Source organism: Alosa sapidissima, chromosome 6, assembly GCF_018492685.1.
Source record: "Alosa sapidissima isolate fAloSap1 chromosome 6, fAloSap1.pri, whole genome shotgun sequence".
Lineage (NCBI taxonomy): Eukaryota > Metazoa > Chordata > Actinopteri > Clupeiformes > Clupeidae > Alosa > Alosa sapidissima.
In genome coordinates this window covers 24,590,245-24,614,541 of record NC_055962.1, presented here as the reverse complement: position 1 = coordinate 24,614,541, position 24,297 = coordinate 24,590,245, and the positions used below count along the sequence as shown (strand labels likewise).

General features: G+C 41.0%; 3 protein-coding genes and 1 long non-coding RNA gene across 4 annotated transcripts in view; all 4 read right to left on the bottom strand.

The window, feature by feature from the left end:
* adgrf6 (adhesion G protein-coupled receptor F6) overlaps nt 1-18,110 on the bottom strand; it is a 143,916-nt gene extending 125,806 nt beyond the window's left edge. The window contains exons 1-2 of the mRNA XM_042095910.1: nt 17,986-18,110; nt 17,748-17,894 (exon numbers count right to left, since the gene is read on the bottom strand). The gene's annotated coding sequence lies outside the window, so the exon portion shown is untranslated. The remainder of the gene's footprint in view (nt 1-17,747; nt 17,895-17,985) is intronic.
* A 281-nt stretch (nt 18,111-18,391) lies between these two features.
* Nucleotides 18,392-20,790, bottom strand: LOC121712008 (fibrillin-1-like). Its single transcript, XM_042095908.1, has 11 exons — nt 20,646-20,790; nt 20,401-20,547; nt 20,163-20,309; nt 19,918-20,064; nt 19,680-19,826; nt 19,435-19,581; nt 19,197-19,343; nt 18,952-19,098; nt 18,714-18,860; nt 18,469-18,615; nt 18,392-18,402 (listed from the first exon to the last, which is right to left on the bottom strand). The coding sequence occupies exons 1-11, from the start codon at nt 20,788-20,790 to the stop codon at nt 18,392-18,394; spliced, it is 1,479 nt and encodes a 492-aa protein (XP_041951842.1).
* A 106-nt stretch (nt 20,791-20,896) lies between these two features.
* On the bottom strand, nt 20,897-21,722 carry LOC121712286. The gene is made up of 4 exons (XR_006032570.1): nt 21,612-21,722; nt 21,367-21,513; nt 21,129-21,275; nt 20,897-21,030 (listed from the first exon to the last, which is right to left on the bottom strand). It is a non-coding gene; the product is annotated as an uncharacterized LOC121712286 (long non-coding RNA).
* A 50-nt stretch (nt 21,723-21,772) lies between these two features.
* Nucleotides 21,773-23,532, bottom strand: LOC121712007 (adhesion G protein-coupled receptor E1-like). The gene is made up of 7 exons (XM_042095907.1): nt 23,527-23,532; nt 23,291-23,414; nt 22,579-22,725; nt 22,334-22,480; nt 22,096-22,242; nt 21,850-21,996; nt 21,773-21,783 (listed from the first exon to the last, which is right to left on the bottom strand). The coding sequence occupies exons 1-7, from the start codon at nt 23,530-23,532 to the stop codon at nt 21,773-21,775; spliced, it is 729 nt and encodes a 242-aa protein (XP_041951841.1).
* Nucleotides 23,533-24,297: the final 765 nt, after the last annotated feature.

Here is a 24,297-nt window from a genome sequence, read left to right as displayed (position 1 = left end):
TTTATGTGTGGCATCTCATTCCTCAGTTGTCTAACATGTTTTCTGACGGCCACTGATTGCATTAGCAGCTGAAAGACCAACTTGTAACAAGGTCCCAATTGTGGATACACCCATTAACAGTCCTTGCGACCAATGACATCCGGATCAACTACAAACTTTTGATTGATTTTCAACAATGAACAGTTAGTTCAGTGTAATATGTCCAGCTCTCTCCCCCATCTTAATAAGTCAACATTATATGATATGACCCTATTTTTACATTATAGCCTACATATGTTATAGCCTAACCCTTATCTATAGGTGACTGATGAGATTCATGTTAGCATATATTTATTGGCGACACAATTAATATTGGAGCTATTTCACTGTCGCAGACACAGACGTGCTTGGTAGCCTAGGCTACGTAGTCATAGGCCAACATGAGACTTAAGCCCTTGTGTCGTCATGACTTAGGTTAGCCTATGTTCTTCTTACTGTTGTGATTATCTGTAGGACATATTGTCTGTGCAACACAATTGTAGGCTAGGCCTATATTTGATTTTTCAGTAAGCTTATATATCAATGATAAAGCTTCTTTACTTTTTTGGTGTAATTATTTAGTTTTTTTTTTTTATCTAAGGCTATTTTTTTAATGTTACATTATTATTTTGTTAATACATGGAATAAATCACCACAAACACACGCGACTGTAGCCTATTGGCTTCTTCTGTAGCCTACCCGGCTTGCGCAGCGTGGCTAACAACGCCCATAAAACAAGTGTAACCGTCGGCTCCTCGAGGCTTATTACTTAAACGAAGTTACAGCAGCTATTAGGCCCGAGGTGCAGTGAAATGGCGTCATCTGGTGGTCATACAATTCACCCGCTATTAGACCCGAAGTGCAGGAGAAGTGGATATTCAACCACGCCATCCTTCAGGTCGCAGCGACACGTAGGTGTACTTTATGTGCTGTGTCATGCTGCCATCTAGTGGTTGTGGAATATTTAACACCCATTATAGTTCTGGGAATAGATGTGCCCTCGAATAAATGTTATTTGGGTAATCCATCTGATAAATTGTGTTTTTCTTTTTATACTTCGTACCTTTATAAATTAAAGTGTATCATTAAGGTACCTTTTTCAATGTCATTACTCTGACATTCGACATTAGTCGACCATAAATTTGGGCAATGGGCACATTGTTAGGGGTTGACACTTTGCATAAGATTTCTCCACATTACTTGATCCAAATTCTGTGATTTTTGTTGTATAAATGTTGTACAATTATGTAGTTTCGTATCAAAGTGGAATGGTGGTTTTCATAAGTCAGCGGCGTTAGTTTGAGCACATAATTGACGTTTTGTTTACATGTGTTCAATGTAAGTCAATGGGAGCCGGAAATCCATAAATTGCGGCGTCCAAAGAATCTTTTGCCGGATAGCATGACGGCGGTATGTGCATGCCCATTCTTTATTCATCTCCCTTCAAAATGGATGTATTTGTTTACGAACACAAGAAATGTTCACAGCCAAAATACTACCTTTATTGTTTTTGTAGAGAAGGCAATTACATTTGTATTTATGCAGGGTACAAAATAGGCTTAGTTAGCCCTATTTATGACATTATTTATTTATCCATTAATTCATGCTCAACATTTATTCATCTTCGACTCAAAGACATTCATGGCTAATGTCTGAAACACTTCGTGACACAATTCTATCCTTAACTTTCACCAGCAGAGGTCCTCATAGAGTTCTGAAGCTTTGAGTACTGAACCTTTTTTCAATACAATTGGATTGAAAGCTTCACTGGTTCAGAAAGCTTCAGTTCGCCATCACTACCTCAAACCCTTGCATTACAACCACTAGGCCTACATCATGAAACTGTAACATATTTCACTTACTTTCGTGAGATCGAATTCGAGACGAGTGTAATCCATTCCAAGACTTCTTCCAGCGGTGTTCAAGAATCACGGAATTCAAACAGAGCCCGTTTACGGAAGTCAGGACAAGACTTCAATCGATCACCTGAAAGCAGAGGCGCTGTCTTCCCCCTACTGGCGTGGGGGTAGGCCTACGTGTAAGGGAGAGCCTGTCTGATTGAACTGAAGTGAATTGTGAAATGAAAGAAGTGAATTTTCTTAGTTGTGAAAAGTGTTCTATTGATAGATTCTTGTTTAAAGTTCATTCACCTAATACGGTAAAAAAAAAAGCACAAAAGTATATATTTTTTTATTTAGTAAAATTGATATTAGCCTAAAATAAATATTATCTTGATACGATGTTTACCTTACTTAGATTTTATAAGACCAATCATTTGAGTGGATCTAAATCTGACTGCAAACATTTTGTATGTTACTTCAAAAACTGAAATGGAGCCTATTTAAATAAACATTTCAAAACCGCACTCAGAACAACCAAAAAACAACCAAAGACAACCAAACGGGAACATTGTGTGAAGGTACTGTGCAACCACAGGAGAACGTTTTAGTTGGTTGGTTCCCTTAACATTTAGGGAACGTTAGAACCCTTAGGGAACGTTCCCTAACTGTTAGTTTTTGGTTTGGTTCGAACTAACCTTTAGGGAACCATACCCTAACGTTCCCGAACGTTCCCTTCCAGTTTTGTGTTAGTGGGGCTCACATTGCAACACAGCTCAGATCTTTGGTTGCTATGAAGGCCAATCGTTCTAAATGGACGGTTGCTATGGCCAAAGGCAAGCGTTGTCAAGCGGGCATATCGTAGAATTCTGATTAACCTTATTTGAAACATCTCTATTTTACTTAGCCCACTTCCATACAGTGGGTCCCATTAAGAAGTGGCCACTTCATTCACGCAGCACACGCAGCAGCATTGTTAAATTAATCTGTCACCATATGCCTATGCCTACGTTTGCAAAGAAAACATTTTAATTTGATTCACATGAAACGTTACATTTAATGTACACGTTGACAATGAGTAGGCTAGTTTTGGTTGTTGGTGGTGTTATTGCATCCCTTAGTTATGCCAAGTTCGGATTGGAAGCTCCTGTAGACAATATTAGACGCATTTCAAAACATCGCGTTAGGAGGTAGAAGTCCTCCCCACTTCTTTTAAGCTGTCACAGGTGCTACTTTTAGGGCTAATGTGCTAAATAGCAGTCCTAAAGTTACAAGTGACGAAGTTACGAGTGCAAGCATCTCATATCAAATGACCATGGCATTAGGCTAAACAACATAAATCCCAATTAGCAACATACATCTCCTCCCTATATCTAGCCACACAAGAAATTAATGATACTAAATCTCTGCTTAACATGCTTCTCCGCTTAGCATTCTAATAACAGAAGGGGCACATTTATGTTGACCACTACAACATGACTCATTATGTCTGTAACGTTAACTGTATAAAACACTTACTTTCATAAAGGACGCACACTATCCAGCACATAGACATGGAAACCAATATTTTAGGTTCTTGGCCACAAACTCAAAACGTGTCTCTCTGAAGCCCTATTCTAGAATCTTTGCTCTGAAGGCTGCATTGCTAGGCAACATCAAATAAACGAAATGAGAGTCTTTCAGTATTAAATGTGTACGTGTGATTCCGAATGGGCGTGGTTTGCAATTAGAATAAACAAGAAATAACATTTCCAATAATTTCCCATTATAAATTACATAATATTTGCACCTTCCTTCGTTACTTGTGAAGCTCACATAATTCTAATGATGTCACCGTATGTATGTGAAATGTAACGTTGCCACCTAGCGTTCAGATGTATACATTAACGTGACATTTCTTGCTTGTGTCAGCAACTCCATGCCTTGAGGAAAACAATCTTTTTATCATAGTTTCCTCTTCAGTGAGCGATTACCAGTTCGTTTTTGTAACAGAGATGGCTGTTTATTGTCCCTAGGTTTACAGAAACACCTATTCATATTAATACGTATGAAAATCAAGTTAAAGCTGCCGACCACTGTTTGTATATTACATGGCCTTGCATGTCTTTACAACAAAACAACACAGTAAAACCTAAATGCCCGTAAACATATGAATTTGCATACTTGTAACATTTTTAATACTCTCCCATCATGATATTTAACAATAATGAAAAATTTATTTTGAATACCGTCAATGTGAAAATAACTGTACTACGTCAGCAATAAACAGCTAATGTTCTCCTTACCACTTCAGTTCGTAAGTCCATACTATCCCATGGCTGAGCAAGGATATCATGATTGGGCAAGGCTGCCCAGAAACATTGTGGCTGCCCAGAGACAAGTTTCGTGGCGTTCGGACCAAATTTGTGACCTGTGAAAATTTAGTTTCGCTTTCTGTTCAATCCAATATGGCGGAGGAACGACACGCCCACCTGACATCATCTTCGCGAGCAACTTACACCGGTACTGACTGGACGTTTTAAAGTTGGAACGGTGTCTCTGTCTCAAAGGGCCTAGGCGCTAGAGCTGACAAAAAATTAGGGAGATGGGAAAAATAATAAAACTTAAGAAGGACAATAAGTGTGCTGCTTTGCAAGTGCACTGATTGCTATAGCTTATGGATTGGTTTGGGAAGGCCACTTGATATCCATTCAAGCAAGAACAGTTGTAGCTTCCATTGGTGTTGGTGCAGTCTGAGTTGGTTCCACGTATGTTTGGTATCTCGTTACATTCATTTATGTCTGAAAAAGGTAGAGTTTAAATTAAAATGCATACTCAAGCAGAAAACTGTTTTTAATTCTGCCAAGGTGCTTCATATGGTTCATAAAAACAATCTTACCTGTACAAGGATTGTCAGCACTACTTCGCACACTTGGATCAGTGACATTGTATCCACTCAAGCATGAGCAGCTGTAGTCTCCAATGGTGTTGTTGCAGACTGAGTTTGGACCACAGACTGATGGGGTCTGAAGGCATTCATTCACATCTAAAAATACAAGGTCAACAATGTTCTGTTGAAAAAATGTCAAACAAAAATGATAGAAAAAGACAGCTAAAGCATATATGTTTTAATTTACCCGTGCACTGATTGCTATTGCTTATGGATTGGTTTGGGAAGGCCACTTGATATCCATTCAAGCAAGAACAGTTGTAGCTTCCATTGGTGTTGGTACAGTCTGAGTTGGTTCCACATATGTTTGGTATCTCATTACATTCATTTATGTCTGAAAAAGGTATAGTTTAAGTTAAAATGCATACTCAAGCAGAAAACTGTTTTTAATTCTGCCAAGGTGCTTCATATGGTTCATAAAAACAATCTTACCTGTACAGAGATTGTCTGCACTACTTCGCACACTTGGATCAGTGACATTGTATCCACTCAAGCATGAGCAGCTGTAGTCTCCAATGGTGTTGTTGCAGACTGAGTTTGGACCACAGACTGATGGGGTCTGAAGGCATTCATTCACATCTAAAAATACAAGGTCAACAATGTTCTGTTGAAAAAATGTCAAACAAAAATGATAGAAAAAGACAGCTAAAGCATATATGTTTTAATTTACCCGTGCACTGATTGCTATTGCTTATGGATTGGTTTGGGAAGGCCACTTGATATCCATTCAAGCAAGAACAGTTGTAGCTTCCATTGGTGTTGGTACAGTCTGAGTTGGTTCCACATATGTTTGGTATCTCATTACATTCATTTATGTCTGAAAAAGGTATAGTTTAAGTTAAAATGCATACTCAAGCAGAAAACTGTTTTTAATTCTGCCAAGGTGCTTCATATGGTTCATAAAAACAATCTTACCTGTACAGAGATTGTCTGCACTACTTCGCACACTTGGATCAGTGACATTGTATCCACTCAAGCATGAGCAGCTGTAGTCTCCAATGGTGTTGTTGCAGACTGAGTTTGGACCACAGACTGATGGGGTCTGAAGGCATTCATTCACATCTAAAAATACAAGGTCAACAATGTTCTGTTGAAAAAATGTCAAACAAAAATGATAGAAAAAGACAGCTAAAGCATATATGTTTTAATTTACCCGTGCACTGATTGCTATTGCTTATGGATTGGTTTGGGAAGGCCACTTGATATCCATTCAAGCAAGAACAGTTGTAGCTTCCATTGGTGTTGGTACAGTCTGAGTTGGTTCCACATATGTTTGGTATCTCATTACATTCATTTATGTCTGAAAAAGGTATAGTTTAAGTTAAAATGCATACTCAAGCAGAAAACTGTTTTTAATTCTGCCAAGGTGCTTCATATTGGCCACCATCATACCCGTGCCAAAGAAATCATCACCATCATGCTTCAATGACTACCGTCCTGTAGCACTCACGCCCATAATCATGAAGTGCTTTGAACGGCTAGTCATGTCACACATCTAAGCCACCCTACCCCCCACCCTGGACCCCTTCCAGTTTGCATACCGAGCCAAACGATCCACGGAGGATGCAATCTGCTCTGCCCTCCATCCAGCCCTCACCCACTTAGACAATAAAGACTCATATGTGAGAATGCTGTTCATAGACTTCAGTTCAGCATTCAATACCATAATACCACAACAACTCATCAGCAAACTGGACAAGCTAGGATTCAGTACCTCCCTCTGCAACTGGCTGCTGGACTTCCTGTTGCAGAGACCACAAGCAGTACGTGTCGGGGACAACACCTCAAGCACTCTGACCCTGAGCACGGGGGCCCCTCAAGGGTGTGTGCTCAGCCCCCTGCTCTTCACACTGCTAACACATGACTGTACAACCACTCACAGCTCCAACCATCTGGTGAAGTTTGCGGACGACACAACACTGGTGGGCCTCATCACTAAGGGTGATGAGGCTCACTACAGAGAAGAAGTAGACCTGCTGGCTAAATGGTGCAAAGACAACAACCTCCTGCTAAATGTCAGCAAGACCAAGGAGATTGTTGTCAACTTTCAGAGAGGCCACAAACAACTGCCACCACTGTCCATCGACGGAGATGCTGTGGAGAGAGTGAGCAGCACAACATTTCTGGGGGTGCACATCAGCGACGACCTCTCCTGGACCACCAACACAGCATCACTGGCGAAGAAAGCCCAGCAGCGCCTCTACTTCTTGCGCAAATTGAAGAAGGCAAGTGCCACGCCTCCTGTCATGACTACATTCTACAGAGGGACCATCGAGAGCATCGTCTCCAGCAGCATCACAGTGTGGGGCGGAAGCTGCACAGATCAGAACAGGAAGACCCTCCAGCGCACTGTTAACACAGCTAAGAGGATCATTGGAGCACCACTCCCCTCCCTGCAGGACATTTACACCACCCGCCTCACCCGCAAAGCACTAATGATTGTCAAGGATACAACCCTTTGGTGTATTAATTGACAGTGATCTAAATTTCAACAGCCACATGAAAGCGATAACTAAATCAGCTTTTTACCACCTCAAAAATATTGTCAAACTCAGAGGGCTGATGTCAAAACATGACTTAGAAAAACTCATTCATGCATTTATCTCCAGCAGGGTTGATTACTGCAATGGACTGTTCACAGGCCTTCCTAAAAAGACTATTAAACAGCTTCAGGTGATACAAAATGCAGCAGCTAGGACTCTAACAAAAACTAAAAGAACTGACCACATTACTCCAATTCTTAAGTCCTTGCACTGGCTTCCAGTAAGTCACAGAATTGACTTTAAAGCACTATTGCTTGTTTATAAATCAGTAAATGGAGCAGGACCTAAATACTTGTCAGACATGCTTCAGCAGTACACACCTTCTCGTCCTCTCAGGTCCCAGGTGAAAAACCTGCTAGTAAAACCTACAGTTAGAACTAAACATGGTGAAGCAGCTTTTAGCTGCTATGCGGCTCAGCTGTGGAACCAACTTTCGGATGACATTAAAAAGGCCCCAACTGTAGCCAGTTTTAAATCTAGACTTAAGACCAAACTGTTCTCAGACGCTTTCTGCTAACTGTGCCGAGTTACAAATTCTGAATCTGCCTCGATAATTATTCTACTTTGTCTTTTATTACTTTTTTTTTACTACTTTTGCCTTTGTTTTTGCTTACTAATTATTCTTTATTTTTAAATGATTTTACCTTGTGTTTTATGTTTTCTTTTTATTATGATCTTTACCTTTTAAGTATTCTTTGACTATATTGCCCTTCTATGCTTTTATTTGTTATTATCGTTTGGTTTTGTTTATGTAAAGCACATTGAATGACCTCTGTGTATGAAATGTGCTATATAAATAAACTTGACTTGACTTGACTTGACTTAACCCACCCTGCACACGAACTGTTCAGCCTCCTGCCCTCTGGAAAGCGGTACAGGAGCCTCCGCTCCCGCACCACCAGACTGGCAAGTAGCTTCATCCACCAAGCAATCAGGATGCTGAACACTCTACCCACTCTCCCATCACTGACAGCCCCCCCCCCCACCCACCAGCCAGCCAGGAACCTAGGAAACTAGGATCCTGTCTACCCTAACCCCCCCCCCTCCAACACCGCCCTGTGGAACTGCACTGTGACTGCGCAGCCTAACGTGTTGCTGCTTCACATCAAGCCTGATATACTTGAAATTACTGCATACTGCATATCAATGTAAATATACAGGTCACACAAGCACAAGTTTAAACTTCATGTAACTGTTAAGACTATATAAATATACAACACAACTACCTCTATTTTTTTTGTATATATATGTCCTATATTTCTATTTTGATACATACATGTTCTATATTTCAGTCTTGCACTTTAATTTAATGTTTATTGTCTATGGCTATGTCTATAGTATGTCTATGTCTGTATTTAAAGCATGTCTATGTCTGCATGGGAAAGTAAGAAACGAAATTTCAATTCTTTGTATTGTAGCCCTATGGGAATTTAGGTTATTTCCTAAAACTAATATTTTCATTTAGGTTATTTTCTTTATAATGCACATTTCATGTTGTTAAGAATGTGTTAAAAATGTTTACATGTACTAAAAATTAAGTTAATTAAAAATGACTTACCTGGAAGAAAGATCCAATCAGGAGTCGGGGTTAGAGGTCACAAGGAAGAAGGAAGATGAACGGGAGGAGAAGGAGACCGGGGGAAAAAAGAGAGACACGAGTGAGAACTGCGCTGTGTACTGCCACCTTAGAAATTGGTAAAACACCAAGTTAATAAGTGTGATAGTAAATGTACCTGCATACTACACAAAGAGTGAGTTACATACATTTGGATAAGTTTGCAGTGTAATAGTTTATGGTTTTGAAGAACTCGGTTAGAGTTCTCAACGAGGAGAAAGAGTGGACGGCTAGTCAGCACGATCTAGCTACAAAGACTTTGCCAGCGAGTAGCCTGCTCGGTTGCCCTTTTGTGCATCGTCTGAAGAAGCACTTATCTCCAGAACCATCCCCTGCTAAGCTGTTGGAAGACGTCTTCAACCACCCGCATCGCCAGCACCGCGTTGCCGCGGCGTGGACAACGACAACGACCAGCACTACTGCAGCAGTGAGTTTTCTTTGTTTGCTGCGCAGTGGCGCCAAGCGACCATTTTGTTTGAGGTCTCTACGCTCCCAAGCCACGATACAGGCCTGCAACGTGTCCTCCCTCCTATGACTGTCTGGGTATTCATTCTATTTGCCGGCTTAGCTTTAACTGTATGTGATTTAATGTGTTGTTTGCATAAGTAGTCATTGGATTGAACTGTGTTTTTGAATTGCACTTATGATATTTTAGCTGTATGTGCATACTATATTTTTTCAGTAAATAGTTTAAACGTATTTTTGTTGAAGACTTGCATTACATTGGGTTTATGATCTTTATGATTTTGATCCTTAAGGTAAGATAATATTATTGAGTTAAAATTAGCCTGGTTTAAAGTAAAAGTGTTTAAATGCTGATTGAGAAGTGACATTTCAGTTGATGCTTATTGCACTTATTGTATTGATAGCCATTTAAAAAGTTAATGTTTAGTTAACTAAGTGAGATAGCTGCAGACCTTTAGTGCTTTTCTTTAACTTAGCTCTAAAGACACTGTATTGATATTTACATTAGGTTGCCAGCTACCATTAGGGTAGGTATTAAAATAGCTGTAAATGCTAACAAACAAATAATAATTAGGGAAGTACTTTAGAGCATTAATTAAGCTTAGAGAGAGAGATCTCTCACCACATAGGAATTCGGGGAGCGCACTCCACACTAATAGCCAGACACGCTAGGGGGCGCTACATAAAATGGGGGCTCGTCCGGGATGGATTAATTAATGCAATTAACTAATTTGTAAATTGATGCTAATAGCTGTTAGCAGTAGCAGTTAAAATTTTGTTCGTTTCTCAAAGTGTTGAAGTTTACTGAGAAGCTAAATACTGATACTGATTATAGGTTAACATATGCTTTAGCGGTTAGCATTAGCCTCAGAATTTATTAGCTTCTTTAAGGAAAAAAAAAAAAAAAAAAAAAAAAAGTTGTAGAGACCTTAAAAGCCTAACAGAAAATGGAGCCTCAGAATAGCACTGTAGAACTAGTTAAAGAGCTCAAAGACTGGTGCAAAAGAGAAGAATTGGATGAAGACCATGCTGTGATGGTGATGATTCTAGAAGAAGTGGAAAACGCATTGATTGAAGAAACAATGGGAACAATCAAAGCTTTAGGCCGAGTGCGAGTGAGAGGACGTACTCTCAGTTTGAAGCTGAATCGTCTTACAGTGCTATGCGAGTGCAAAGAGCGGGTTGACCCCACTAAAGTTCCTTCTGAAGTGGTGCCGGATGGCAAAACGGAGAAATGGAGGATAGTTATTGCTTCGGAAAGTCCTGTTTCTGGCGGGAGTGTTCCTCTAAGCCCGTTAACTAGTTTGTTGGGAGAACCACCGGAGGGTGGCTCAGCAGAGTCTATTATTCGTGCGGTAGGGGATTTGTTGACTAAGATGGGGAAACCATCAGGTGAGAATAGCAGTTACCGTCGTCTGAGAGTGTTCTCAGGTACTTTGCCAACTCCAGTTGGAGAAGAGTCTCTTGAGCATTGGCTAGAGCATGCGCGTCTGATGGTCGAGGAGAGCGAGTGTTCTACTAAGGAGAAACGACGGCGTATCATGGAAAGTCTGAAAGGTCCTGCGTTAGCTATTGTAAAGGCTGTGCGGATTGGTGATCCGGAGGTTAGTCCTGCTCTATGCTTAGAAGCCATTGAGAGTGCTTTTGGGTCTGCTGAGACGGGTGAAGACCTGTATTTTGCCTTTAGGTTGCTACAGCAGCAGCCAAAGGAGAAGTTGTCTGACTTTCTTAGGCGTGTAGAGTTGTCGTTGACCAAGGTAGTTCGTCGCGGAGGTCTCCCTACAGGCCGTGCTGACCGTGCTCGAGTGGAGCAGCTGCTGAGAGGTGCTGTCCACTCCGATATGATGCTTGTCCAACTCAAACTCAGGGAAAGGAAGGAAAACCCTCCATCATTCTTGGAACTGCTGAGTGAGATCAGGAGTGAAGAAGAGTATGAGTCTTCTAGGATGAAGCTGAACACCTCTGTCCAGAGAGTTCACACAAACCCTGCTACAGACAGTAGACAGGATGATGTTGATAGTTTGAGAACAGAAATTAAAGAACTCAAGTCAATGTTCACTGCCATGAGTACGTTGCCTAGCCAGGTTGTAGCAGATAGCAAAGGACCTGTGTCAATGACAAAGATGCCCACCCCCGAGACAGGTGGGGATAAGGAAGTAGATGTTTTAAGAAAACAGGTGAAGAACCTACAGAAGCAAATGGCCGGCCATAAGCTTAAAGTCTCTGAATCCACTACTTCAGTTCTTAGAGTAGAGCCATCAAGACAAGCCCATAGTGATAATAGAAAGCAACCATCTAACGACTCAGATGGGAACTTTTGTTATCGCTGTGGTGAAAACGGCCATTACTCTGCCAAATGCCAGAATGCAGAGAATAAGGGCAAAGTGATTCAAAAGCTGATACAGTCTCTAAAGTAAGCAAAACAGGGTGGTCCATCTTCCCAAGCATCAGGCGGTCACCACACCGTGTGCTCAGCTAAGAAAAGTGAAGTAACCACCCTTAAAAGAGGCATTCCTCAAGGACTGATCGGCCCCTGTTCAATCATTCCAGTGAAGATAAATGGCCAGCACTGTGATGCGCTTCTGGATAGCGGCTCTCAAATCACAATCATCTTTGAGACCTGGTATAAGCACCACTTACCTGATGTCCCAATCCAGCCAGTGTCAGGGTTGGCTATATGGGGTTTAAGTGACACCAGTTACCCCTACCTGGGATATGTCGTAGTGGAGATGGAATTTTCAGAAAAGGTCACAGGTGCAAAGGAGACTCTTTCCGTTCTTGCTCTGATTTGCCCAAGTCCCAAAAGTCCTGAAAAGACCCCTGTGATCTTAGGCACAAATGCCAACCTGTTCCAGCGACTGTCCCAGCTCTGCCGAGAGACCACAGGGGTGGACATTGCACAGACTCTTGGCATAAAGACAAAGAATACCATCGTTCACACCGACCAACCAACCACTGAGGGTGAAGAGGATGAAGTGGCATGTGTGAAGTGGATGGGTCCAGGCTCTCTAACCTTACCTCCGGGTGGTGAATGCTGCGCCATCTGTGAAGTAGAGTTGAAGAGGCCTCTGGGTAAAGACATGTTGATGGTTGAGGCATCACCCACCGCTCCATTACCATCTGGAGTACTGCTACAGCCTATGGTCATGCCGAGTACCTCAGTGGATGATCACCTCACTGTCCTCATCCAGAATGAGTCTATGAAAGACAGTCATTCCAGTTGGAACTGTCGTAGGCCAGCTGTGTCACGCTGATCCAGTCGTTCCATCTCTGAAAGTTGACACTGAGGCTGTGACTGTGCCAACAGAGTTAGACCCTCAACTTATCCAGTTTGGCGACTCGCCCATACCACACCAATGGAAAGCGCGACTCCGTCAAAAGTTATGTGAGCGAGCAAGCGTATTCTCATTGCACGAGTGGGATGTCGGCCTGGCAAAGGAGGTGGAACATCATATCAGGATGACTGACGCAAAGCCATTCAGAGAACGTTCAAGACGTTTAGCTCCAGCGGATATTGATGATGTTCGTCAGCACTTGCAAGAGTTGTTAAAGGCTGGTATAATTAAGGAGTCACGTAGCCAGTACGCATCACCAATTGTGATAGCCAGAAAGAAAACTGGGCGTATCAGAATGTGCATTGACTATAGGACCCTAAATAGGCGTACAATTCCAGACCAGTACACGACTCCTCGCATAGATGATGCGTTAGATTGTTTAACTGGGAGCAAATGGTTTTCCGTTCTCGACTTACGCAGCGGGTACTACCAGATCGCCATGGCGGAGGAGGACAAAGAAAAAACTGCCTTCATTTGTCCCCTCGGATTTTTTCAATTCGAAAGAATGCCTCAAGGCATAACAGGAGCCCCTGCAACGTTCCAAAGACTTATGGAGAAAGCTGTCGGCGATATGAATCTCCTTCAGGTGTTAGTTTATTTAGACGATCTCATAGTCTTTGGACGTTCATTAGAAGAACATGAAGAACGCCTCCTGCGGGTGTTAGATAGGCTGGAAGAGGTTGGGCTAAAACTATCCCTTGACAAGTGTCAATTTTGTCAACCCAGGGTTAAGTATGTGGGTCACATAGTGTCCGCTGATGGTGTTGCTACTGACCCTGAGAAGCTAGAGGCAGTCGCTAGGTGGCCTAGGCCCACAGATCTTAAATCGCTGCGGTCGTTTCTAGGTTTCTGTGGGTATTATAGACGCTTTATAGCAAACTATTCTGCGATCGTTAGGCCCCTCACAGAGCTGACAAAGGGCTATGCCCCAACCCAGCATGGAAGGAAACAAGCCCCAGACAAGACCAAGACCTACTTTAAAGACTCAGAACCATTTAATGACCGATGGGATCAGTCCTGCACAGACGCATTCAATCGTATCATTCAGTGTCTGCTCAATGCACCTGTACTGGCATTTGCTGATGCCAATAAGCCATATGTCCTACACACAGATGCAAGTTTCAATGGGCTCGGTGCCGTACTCTATCAGGAACATCCAGAAGGGTTGAGACCCGTGGCGTTTGCCAGCAGAAAGTTGAGCTCTCCTGAACAACGATACCCTGTACATCAGCTAGAGTTCCTTGCGTTGAAATGGGCTGTCGTTGATAAATTTCACGACTACCTCTATGGAGCGAAGTTCACCGTACGCACCGACAATAACCCGTTGACTTATGTACTTACCACGGCCAAACTCAATGCGACAGGTCATCGTTGGCTGGCAGCCCTGGCCACCTATGACTTCGATGTAAAGTATAGGCCTGGAAAAGCAAACATTGATGCTGACTTGCTGTCTCGCAGCTTACATGAAGGTGGGGAGTGGGATGGCATGTCTCAGAACATAGTGAAGTCCATATGTGGAAGTGGACGTATCCCCAAATTCGTCCCCCAGGTATGTGGAACAATTAGGAGCTTCGCCAGCATGTATTCCGGAAGTGTATGCCTTTTCGTCTCAGTTACACCTCAGCTCACTGGAGCAACTATCAAAAGCGGACTTGGTGACTGCTCAGAAGAGGGATGCTGTGATCAGACGTGTGATTGAGGCAGTGAAACAGGGAGTCTGGCCTAGCAACAAAGATTTAGACACCGAGATGCTACTGATGAAGAGGGAAGGTGGCAGACTACTGATGAGAGATGGACTTCTGTACAGGGCAAGCAAGAAAGCTGCAGAGGAGGCACTACAGCTTGTGCTGCCTGCTGAGTTCAGAGAAGTGGTGTTGCACTCTCTTCATGACGACATGGGCCACTTAGGCGTGGAGAGGGTAACTCAACTCCTAAGAGCAAGATTCTACTGGCCCAAAATGGCTCATGAGGCAGAGAAATATGTGCAGAACTGTGGACTGTGCATCACTCGCAAAACACCTGCCAAGAAAGCCGCCTCCTTACACCAAATCACCAGCAGTGGTCCTATGGATCTCGTGTGTATTGACTTTTTGTCAATGGAACCCGATTCCAGAGGCATTAGTAACGTCCTGGTTGTGACCGATCACTATACCAGATATGCTCAAGCCTTTCCTGCAAAGAATCAGAAAGCCCTGACGGTAGCTAAGATCCTAGTCGAAAAGTATTTTGTTCACTATGGCTTACCTGTTAGGATTCATTCTGATCAGGGAAGAGATTTTGAGTCGAGACTGATAAGAGAGCTGTTGACTACCTTGGGCATACGGAAATCACGAACGACTCCGTATCACCCGCAAGGGGACCCCCAACCGGAGCGGTTCAACCGCACGCTGCTCTCTATGTTGGCTACGTTAGGCCAAGAGAAGAAGAGGTCCTGGAGTCAGCATGTAGCCTCCTTAGTGCATGCATACAACAGCACAAAAAGTGATGCGACGGGATACTCTCCTTACTACTTAATGTTCGGTAGGGAAGCTAGACTACGGTAGACCTGTGCTTCGAGACATCCAAAGATGGAACTGAGGAGAGAAATCATTTCCAGTATGTCGAAAGCCTGAAACGTGACCTGCAACGAGCCTATCAACTTGCTAGTCAAGCGGCTGACAAGACTCACTTGAGGAACAAGAGAGCCTATGATCAAAAGGTCAGTTTTCAGAACATACAGGAAGGAGACCGTGTTCTTCTAAAGAATCTTGGACTAAAAGGGAAACACAAACTGGAAAGTCGATGGAGTTCCATACCCCATGTAGTAGTAGGAAAGATGCCGAACTTACCTGTATTCCGTGTGAGACCTGAAGGAGGCAGAGGCGGAGTAAGAACCATCCATCGTGACCACATCTTACCTATTGGGCAATCTGTGAGGATCCCAGTGGAGCAAGCCTGTGAAGAAACCCCTTTAAGACCTAGAACACGTTCAACCCGAACAAGACAAAGACAACCGATTGTGAGTCAAACAGAAGAAGTTCCAGAGCTGACGGATTCCTCATCTGATGTGGAGTGTGGCCATTCCCATAGGTCATACCGGGAGTATCTGGAACGTCTGCTGAAGAGGCGAGAAGTGTCGGATAGAGTCTCCGTGAGTTCACAGTATGAAGACGCCATAGAACCAAGTCCTGTGCAGTCAGCTGAAGTGCTGGAGTCCGACATACAAGATGACGAAGAAGGTCGAGCTGTGGCAGATTCGGATCCTTATGATTCCGAAACAGACCTGGATGCTGGAAGAAATCCTGTCCACGCACCTAAAGAAAAACTGAGCTGTAAACCAAAAGTTAATAGGGTACTTAGATCAAGAATAACTGAGAAAAGACAAATAAAACCTGTGTTTAGACTTACTTATGACGAACCTGGAAAGGCAAGTGAGCAACCAATAACAATAGTTCATAGAGGCATTATCATTAAGTTAGGTAAAAACTAAGTTGGTTACAAAGTCCACAGTGTATATAAAAAGGTTTAATACTTTAAATAGGATCTAGAGTTAAGGTGTTCTAGTGTCTAATGAGGACATTTAGACATTTAGTAAGGGGAGGATGTAGCCCTATGGGAATTTAGGTTATTTCCTAAAACTAATATTTTCATTTTGGTTATTTTCTTTATAATGCACATTTCATGTTGTTAAGAATGTGTTAAAAATGTTTACATGTACTAAAAATTAAGTTAATTAAAAATGACTTACCTGGAAGAAAGATCCAATCAGGAGTCGGGGTTAGAGGTCACGAGGAAGAAGGAAGATGAACGGGAGGAGAAGGAGACCGGGGGAAAAAAGAGAGACACGAGTGAGAACTGCGCTGTGTACTGCCACCTTAGAAATTGGTAAAACACCAAGTTAATAAGTGTGATAGTAAATGTACCTGCATACTACACAAAGAGTGAGTTACATACATTTGGATAAGTTTGCAGTGTAATAGTTTATGGTTTTGAAGAACTCGGTTAGAGTTCTCAACGAGGAGAAAGAGTGGACGGCTAGTCAGCACGATCTAGCTACAAAGACTTTGCCAGCGAGTAGCCTGCTCGGTTGCCCTTTTGTGCATCGTCTGAAGAAGCACTTATCTCCAGAACCATCCCCTGCTAAGCTGTTGGAAGACGTCTTCAACCACCCGCATCGCCAGCACCGCGTTGCCGCGGCGTGGACAACGACAACGACCAGCACTACTGCAGCAGTGAGTTTTCTTTGTTTGCTGCGCAGTGGCGCCAAGCGACCATTTTGTTTGAGGTCTCTACGCTCCCAAGCCACGATACAGGCCTGCAACGTGTCCTCCCTCCTATGACTGTCTGGGTATTCATTCTATTTGCCGGCTTAGCTTTAACTGTATGTGATTTAATGTGTTGTTTGCATAAGTAGTCATTGGATTGAACTGTGTTTTTGAATTGCACTTATGATATTTTAGCTGTATGTGCATACTATATTTTTTCAGTAAATAGTTTAAACGTATTTTTGTTGAAGACTTGCATTACATTGGGTTTATGATCTTTATGATTTTGATCCTTAAGGTAAGATAATATTATTGAGTTAAAATTAGCCTGGTTTAAAGTAAAAGTGTTTAAATGCTGATTGAGAAGTGACATTTCAGTTGATGCTTATTGCACTTATTGTATTGATAGCCATTTAAAAAGTTAATGTTTAGTTAACTAAGTGAGATAGCTGCAGACCTTTAGTGCTTTTCTTTAACTTAGCTCTAAAGACACTGTATTGATATTTACATTAGGTTGCCAGCTACCATTAGGGTAGGTATTAAAATAGCTGTAAATGCTAACAAACAAATAATAATTAGGGAAGTACTTTAGAGCATTAATTAAGCTTAGAGAGAGAGATCTCTCACCACATAGGAATTCGGGGAGCGCACTCCACACTAATAGCCAGACACGCTAGGGGGCGCTACAGTATGACCAGTGCATGTAAAGAAATTGACAATAAAAGCCGACTCGACATATGGTTCATAAAAACAATCTTACCTGTACAGGGATTGTCTGCACTACTTCGCACACTCGGATCAGTCACATTGTATCCACTCCAGCATGTACAGTTGTAGTCTCCAATGGTGTTGTTGCAGACTGAGTCTGGACCACAAACTGATGGGGTCTGAAGGCATTCATTCACATCTAAAAATACAAGGTCAACAATGTTCTGTTGAAAAAATGTCAAACAAAAATGATAGAAAAAGACAGCTAAAGCATATATGTTTTAATTTACCCGTGCACTGATTGCTATTGCTTATGGATTGGTTTGGGAAGGCCACTTGATATCCATTCAAGCAAGAACAGTTGTAGCTTCCATTGGTGTTGGTACAGTCTGAGTTGGTTCCACATATGTTTGGTATCTCATTACATTCATTTATGTCTGAAAAAGGTATAGTTTAAGTTAAAATGCATACTCAAGCAGAAAACTGTTTTTAATTCTGCCAAGGTGCTTCATATGGTTCATAAAAACAATCTTACCTGTACAGAGATTGTCTGCACTACTTCGCACACTCGGATCAGTCACATTGTATCCACTCAAGCATGAGCAGCTGTAGTCTCCAAACATGTTGTTGCAGACCGAGTCTGGACCACAAACTGATGGGGTCTGACGGCATTCATTCACATCTAAAAATACAAGGTCAACAATGTTCTGTTGAAAAAATGTCAAACAAAAATTATAGAAAAAGACAGCTAAAGCATATATGTTTTAATTTACCCCTGCACTGATTGCTATTGCTTATGGATTGGTTTGGGAAGGCCACTTGAAATCCATTCAAGCAAGAACAGTTGTAGCTTCCATTGGTGTTGGTACAGTCTGAGTAGGTTCCACATATGTTTGGTATCTCATTACATTCATTTATGTCTGAAAAAGGTATAGTTTAAGTTAAAATGCATACTCAAGCAGAAAACTGTTTTTAATTCTGCCAAGGTGTTTCATATGGTTCATAAAAACAATCTTACCTGTACAGGGATTGTCTGCACTACTTCGCACACTTGGATCAGTGACATTGTATCCACTCAAGCATGAGCAGCTGTAGTCTCCAAACATGTTGTTGCAGACTGAGTCTGGACCACAAACTGATGGGGTCTGACGGCATTCATTCACATCTAAAAATACAAGGTCAACAATGTTCTGTTGAAAAAATGTCAAACAAAAATTATAGAAAAAGACAGCTAAAGCATATATGTTTTAATTTACCCCTGCACTGATTGCTATTGCTTATGGATTGGTTTGGGAAGGCCACTTGAAATCCATTCAAGCAAGAACAGTTGTAGCTTCCATTGGTGTTGGTACAGTCTGAGTAGGTTCCACATATGTTTGGTATCTCATTACATTCATTTATGTCTGAAAAAGGTATAGTTTAAGTTAAAATGCATACTCAAGCAGAAAACTGTTTTTAATTCTGCCAAGGTGTTTCATATGGTTCATAAAAACAATCTTACCTGTACAGGGATTGTCTGCACTACTTCGCACACTTGGATCAGTGACATTGTATCCACTCAAGCATGAGCAGCTGTAGTCTCCAAACATGTTGTTGCAGACTGAGTCTGGACCACAAACTGATGGGGTCTGACGGCATTCATTCACATCTAAAAATACAAGGTCAACAATGTTCTGTTGAAAAAATGTCAAACAAAAATTATAGAAAAAGACAGCTAAAGCATATATGTTTTAATTTACCCCTGCACTGATTGCTATTGCTTATGGATTGGTTTGGGAAGGCCACTTGAAATCCATTCAAGCAAGAACAGTTGTAGCTTCCATTGGTGTTGGTACAGTCTGAGTAGGTTCCACATATGTTTGGTATCTCATTACATTCATTTATGTCTGAAAAAGGTATAGTTTAAGTTAAAATGCATACTCAAGCAGAAAACTGTTTTTAATTCTGCCAAGGTGTTTCATATGGTTCATAAAAACAATCTTACCTGTACAGGGATTGTCTGCACTACTTCGCACACTTGGATCAGTGACATTGTATCCACTCAAGCATGAGCAGCTGTAGTCTCCAAACATGTTGTTGCAGACTGAGTCTGGACCACAAACTGATGGGGTCTGACGGCATTCATTCACATCTAAAAATACAAGGTCAACAATGTTCTGTTGAAAAAATGTCAAACAAAAATTATAGAAAAAGACAGCTAAAGCATATATGTTTTAATTTACCCCTGCACTGATTGCTATTGCTTATGGATTGGTTTGGGAAGGCCACTTGAAATCCATTCAAGCAAGAACAGTTGTAGCTTCCATTGGTGTTGGTACAGTCTGAGTAGGTTCCACATATGTTTGGTATCTCATTACATTCATTTATGTCTGAAAAAGGTATAGTTTAAGTTAAAATGCATACTCAAGCAGAAAACTGTTTTTAATTCTGCCAAGGTGTTTCATATGGTTCATAAAAACAATCTTACCTGTACAGGGATTGTCTGCACTACTTCGCACACTTGGATCAGTGACATTGTATCCACTCAAGCATGAGCAGCTGTAGTCTCCAAACATGTTGTTGCAGACTGAGTCTGGACCACAAACTGATGGGGTCTGACGGCATTCATTCACATCTAAAAATACAAGGTCAACAATGTTCTGTTGAAAAAATGTCAAACAAAAATTATAGAAAAAGACAGCTAAAGCATATATGTTTTAATTTACCCCTGCACTGATTGCTATTGCTTATGGATTGGTTTGGGAAGGCCACTTGAAATCCATTCAAGCAAGAACAGTTGTAGCTTCCATTGGTGTTGGTACAGTCTGAGTAGGTTCCACATATGTTTGGTATCTCATTACATTCATTTATGTCTGAAAAAGGTATAGTTTAAGTTAAAATGCATACTCAAGCAGAAAACTGTTTTTAATTCTGCCAAGGTGTTTCATATGGTTCATAAAAACAATCTTACCTGTACAGGGATTGTCTGCACTACTTCGCACACTTGGATCAGTGACATTGTATCCACTCAAGCATGAGCAGCTGTAGTCTCCAAACATGTTGTTGCAGACTGAGTCTGGACCACAAACTGATGGGGTCTGACGGCATTCATTCATATCTAAAAATACAAGGTCAACAATGTTCTGTTGAAAAAATGTCAAACAAAAATTATAGAAAAAGACAGCTAAAGCATATATGTTTTAATTTACCCCTGCACTGATTGCTATTGCTTATGGATTGGTTTGGGAAGGCCACTTGAAATCCATTCAAGCAAGAACAGTTGTAGCTTCCATTGGTGTTGGTACAGTCTGAGTAGGTTCCACATATGTTTGGTATCTCATTACATTCATTTATGTCTGAAAAAGGTATAGTTTAAGTTAAAATGCATACTCAAGCAGAAAACTGTTTTTAATTCTGCCAAGGTGTTTCATATGGTTCATAAAAACAATCTTACCTGTACAGGGATTGTCTGCACTACTTCGCACACTTGGATCAGTGACATTGTATCCACTCAAGCATGAGCAGCTGTAGTCTCCAAACATGTTGTTGCAGACTGAGTCTGGACCACAAACTGATGGGGTCTGACGGCATTCATTCACATCTAAAAATACAAGGTCAACAATGTTCTGTTGAAAAAATGTCAAACAAAAATTATAGAAAAAGACAGCTAAAGCATATATGTTTTAATTTACCCCTGCACTGATTGCTATTGCTTATGGATTGGTTTGGGAAGGCCACTTGAAATCCATTCAAGCAAGAACAGTTGTAGCTTCCATTGGTGTTGGTACAGTCTGAGTAGGTTCCACATATGTTTGGTATCTCATTACATTCATTTATGTCTGAAAAAGGTATAGTTTAAGTTAAAATGCATACTCAAGCAGAAAACTGTTTTTAATTCTGCCAAGGTGTTTCATATGGTTCATAAAAACAATCTTACCTGTACAGGGATTGTCTGCACTACTTCGCACACTTGGATCAGTGACATTGTATCCACTCAAGCATGAGCAGCTGTAGTCTCCAAACATGTTGTTGCAGACTGAGTCTGGACCACAAACTGATGGGGTCTGACGGCATTCATTCATATCTAAAAATACAAGGTCAACAATGTTCTGTTGAAAAAATGTCAAACAAAAATTATAGAAAAAGACAGCTAAAGCATATATGTTTTAATTTACCCCTGCACTGATTGCTATTGCTTATGGATTGGTTTGGGAAGGCCACTTGAAATCCATTCAAGCAAGAACAGTTGTAGCTTCCATTGGTATTGGTGCAGTCCGAGTTGGGGCCACATATGTTTGGTACCTCGTCACATTCATTTATGTCTGAAAAAGGTAGAGTTTAAGTTAAAATGCATACTCAAGCAGCAAACTGTTTTTAATTCAACCAATTCTGCTTCATATGGTTTGTAAAGACAATCTTACATGTACAGGGATTGTCTGCACTACTTCGCACACTTGGATCAGTGACATTGTATCCACTCAAGCATGAGCAGCTGTAGTCTCCAAACATGTTGTTGCAGACTGAGTCTGGACCACAAACTGATGGGGTCTGACGGCATTCATTCACATCTAAAAATACAAGGTCAACAATGTTCTGTTGAAAAAATGTCAAACAAAAATTATAGAAAAAGACAGCTAAAGCATATATGTTTTAATTTACCCCTGCACTGATTGCTATTGCTTATGGATTGGTTTGGGAAGGCCACTTGAAATCCATTCAAGCAAGAACAGTTGTAGCTTCCATTGGTATTGGTGCAGTCCGAGTTGGGGCCACATATGTTTGGTACCTCGTCACATTCATTTATGTCTGAAAAAGGTAGAGTTTAAGTTAAAATGCATACTCAAGCAGCAAACTGTTTTTAATTCTGCCAAGGTGTTTCATATGGTTCATAAAAACAATCTTACCTGTACAGGGATTGTCAGCACTACTTCGCACACTTGGATCAGTGACATTGTATCCACTCAAGCATGAGCAACTGTAGTCTCCAATGGTGTTGTTGCAGACGGAGTTTGGACCACAGACTGACGGTGTTTGAAGACATTCATCTAAGTCTTAAAGTAAACCAGAAGTTGACAATCAATCAATCAATCAATAATTAGAGAGTATGGTACTGAATGGAAATTAAAGCAACACCAAAGAACTTCCCCTCGGTCGCAGGCATGCTTTTGTTTATCCAGCACCGGCTTTGCAAATAACGATGTCCACAGACAAGGTAGAATATGTTGCACAATTTATGAAAGTACGATGTATTGCGACATCAGATGCAAGTCAAATTTGTAGTTTCTTATGTCTCATTCCATTGAACTACAGATCTGCTGCCCGATCTGGCAAACGTACATAGTGCGGTTATAGCCGATAGAGGGCCGCAAAGCGAATGGATAAGTGCCGTTCACCCTGTTACAAGTTGATGAACGACTGAAACGATTTTGGAAACATTATTTTAAGGTACAAAAAACTCTTAGCTGTTGCTTTAACAGCTTTTGTGATCATTATACAGATTATGACAAATTACAGATTGTGATAAATGTAAATTTCAACACACTTCTTGGCAGAAGAAGGGAAAAAATAATAGAAATGTAAATTATTTCCGATCAAATAATAAAATAAAGACCTTACCTGAACATGGGTTACTTTGACTGATTTCACAAGTTGAATCAGTGAAATTATATCCAGGCAAGCAAGAACAGGTGTGTCCTCCCAGTACATTGGTACAGTTGGAATTGGGCCCACAGACCTCACTCTGGCCACATACATCTGAGCAGGAGGGGGAACAACAACACTGTTTGGACCACTTTGTTAGGGGATGTGTCTTCAACAGAGGCAACTTGGGCAATCTCACATGAGGCTCAAACTGGCATTAAAAACACTGTTAGTTTGTCATTACTGCTATTCACATAATTTCAAAAAGAGCCTATAATTTAATGAGCAAAATCAGCAAATTTATCATGTGTGATTTGCAATTTTCATACCTTTTTGACACAGTGTTACGCTGACTGGAAGGGAATTAATACATCCGCATGTCTGATTGATAATGCTGTCACAAACACCATAGGTAACACAGGTGTTATAAAATAAAAAATAGTCCTCTTCACATGTGCACTGGTATCCAGTGTTGTTTGGTTGACATACTAAAAGAAATTGAAATGTGTATCATATCATATAACATAACGGTTCTTTTTATTTTCTAAAAAATGTGTATAATGTACAGTAGAAAGGTTTCCATCCATTTCTTACCAGTTGACACATCAATATCTGTGATGTTATTACTTTGCACTAGTAACGGATAGCTGAAATTGGCCACAATATTTTTTAGATAGTTAGCTACACCCAGGCTGGACACGTCAATGTCAACTTCAAGGAGAAATCGTAGGTTCTGTGTAGCTAAAAAAGGCAAATGTAAAAATAAACAGCACAACTGTAATTATTGTTATTAATATATATTTTTATTTATGATATATATTTCCATTTTATTTTTTTAAATGAATATATCGAGAAATGTTTAATTCAGACTAACACTTCATTTCAAGTATTAAATTATTTTGTTTTAAAGTTTTTTCAAATAAATGAAGTGAGAAAAAGTTTCCGGTAACACTTTACTTGACAGGTGAGTTCATAACACATTC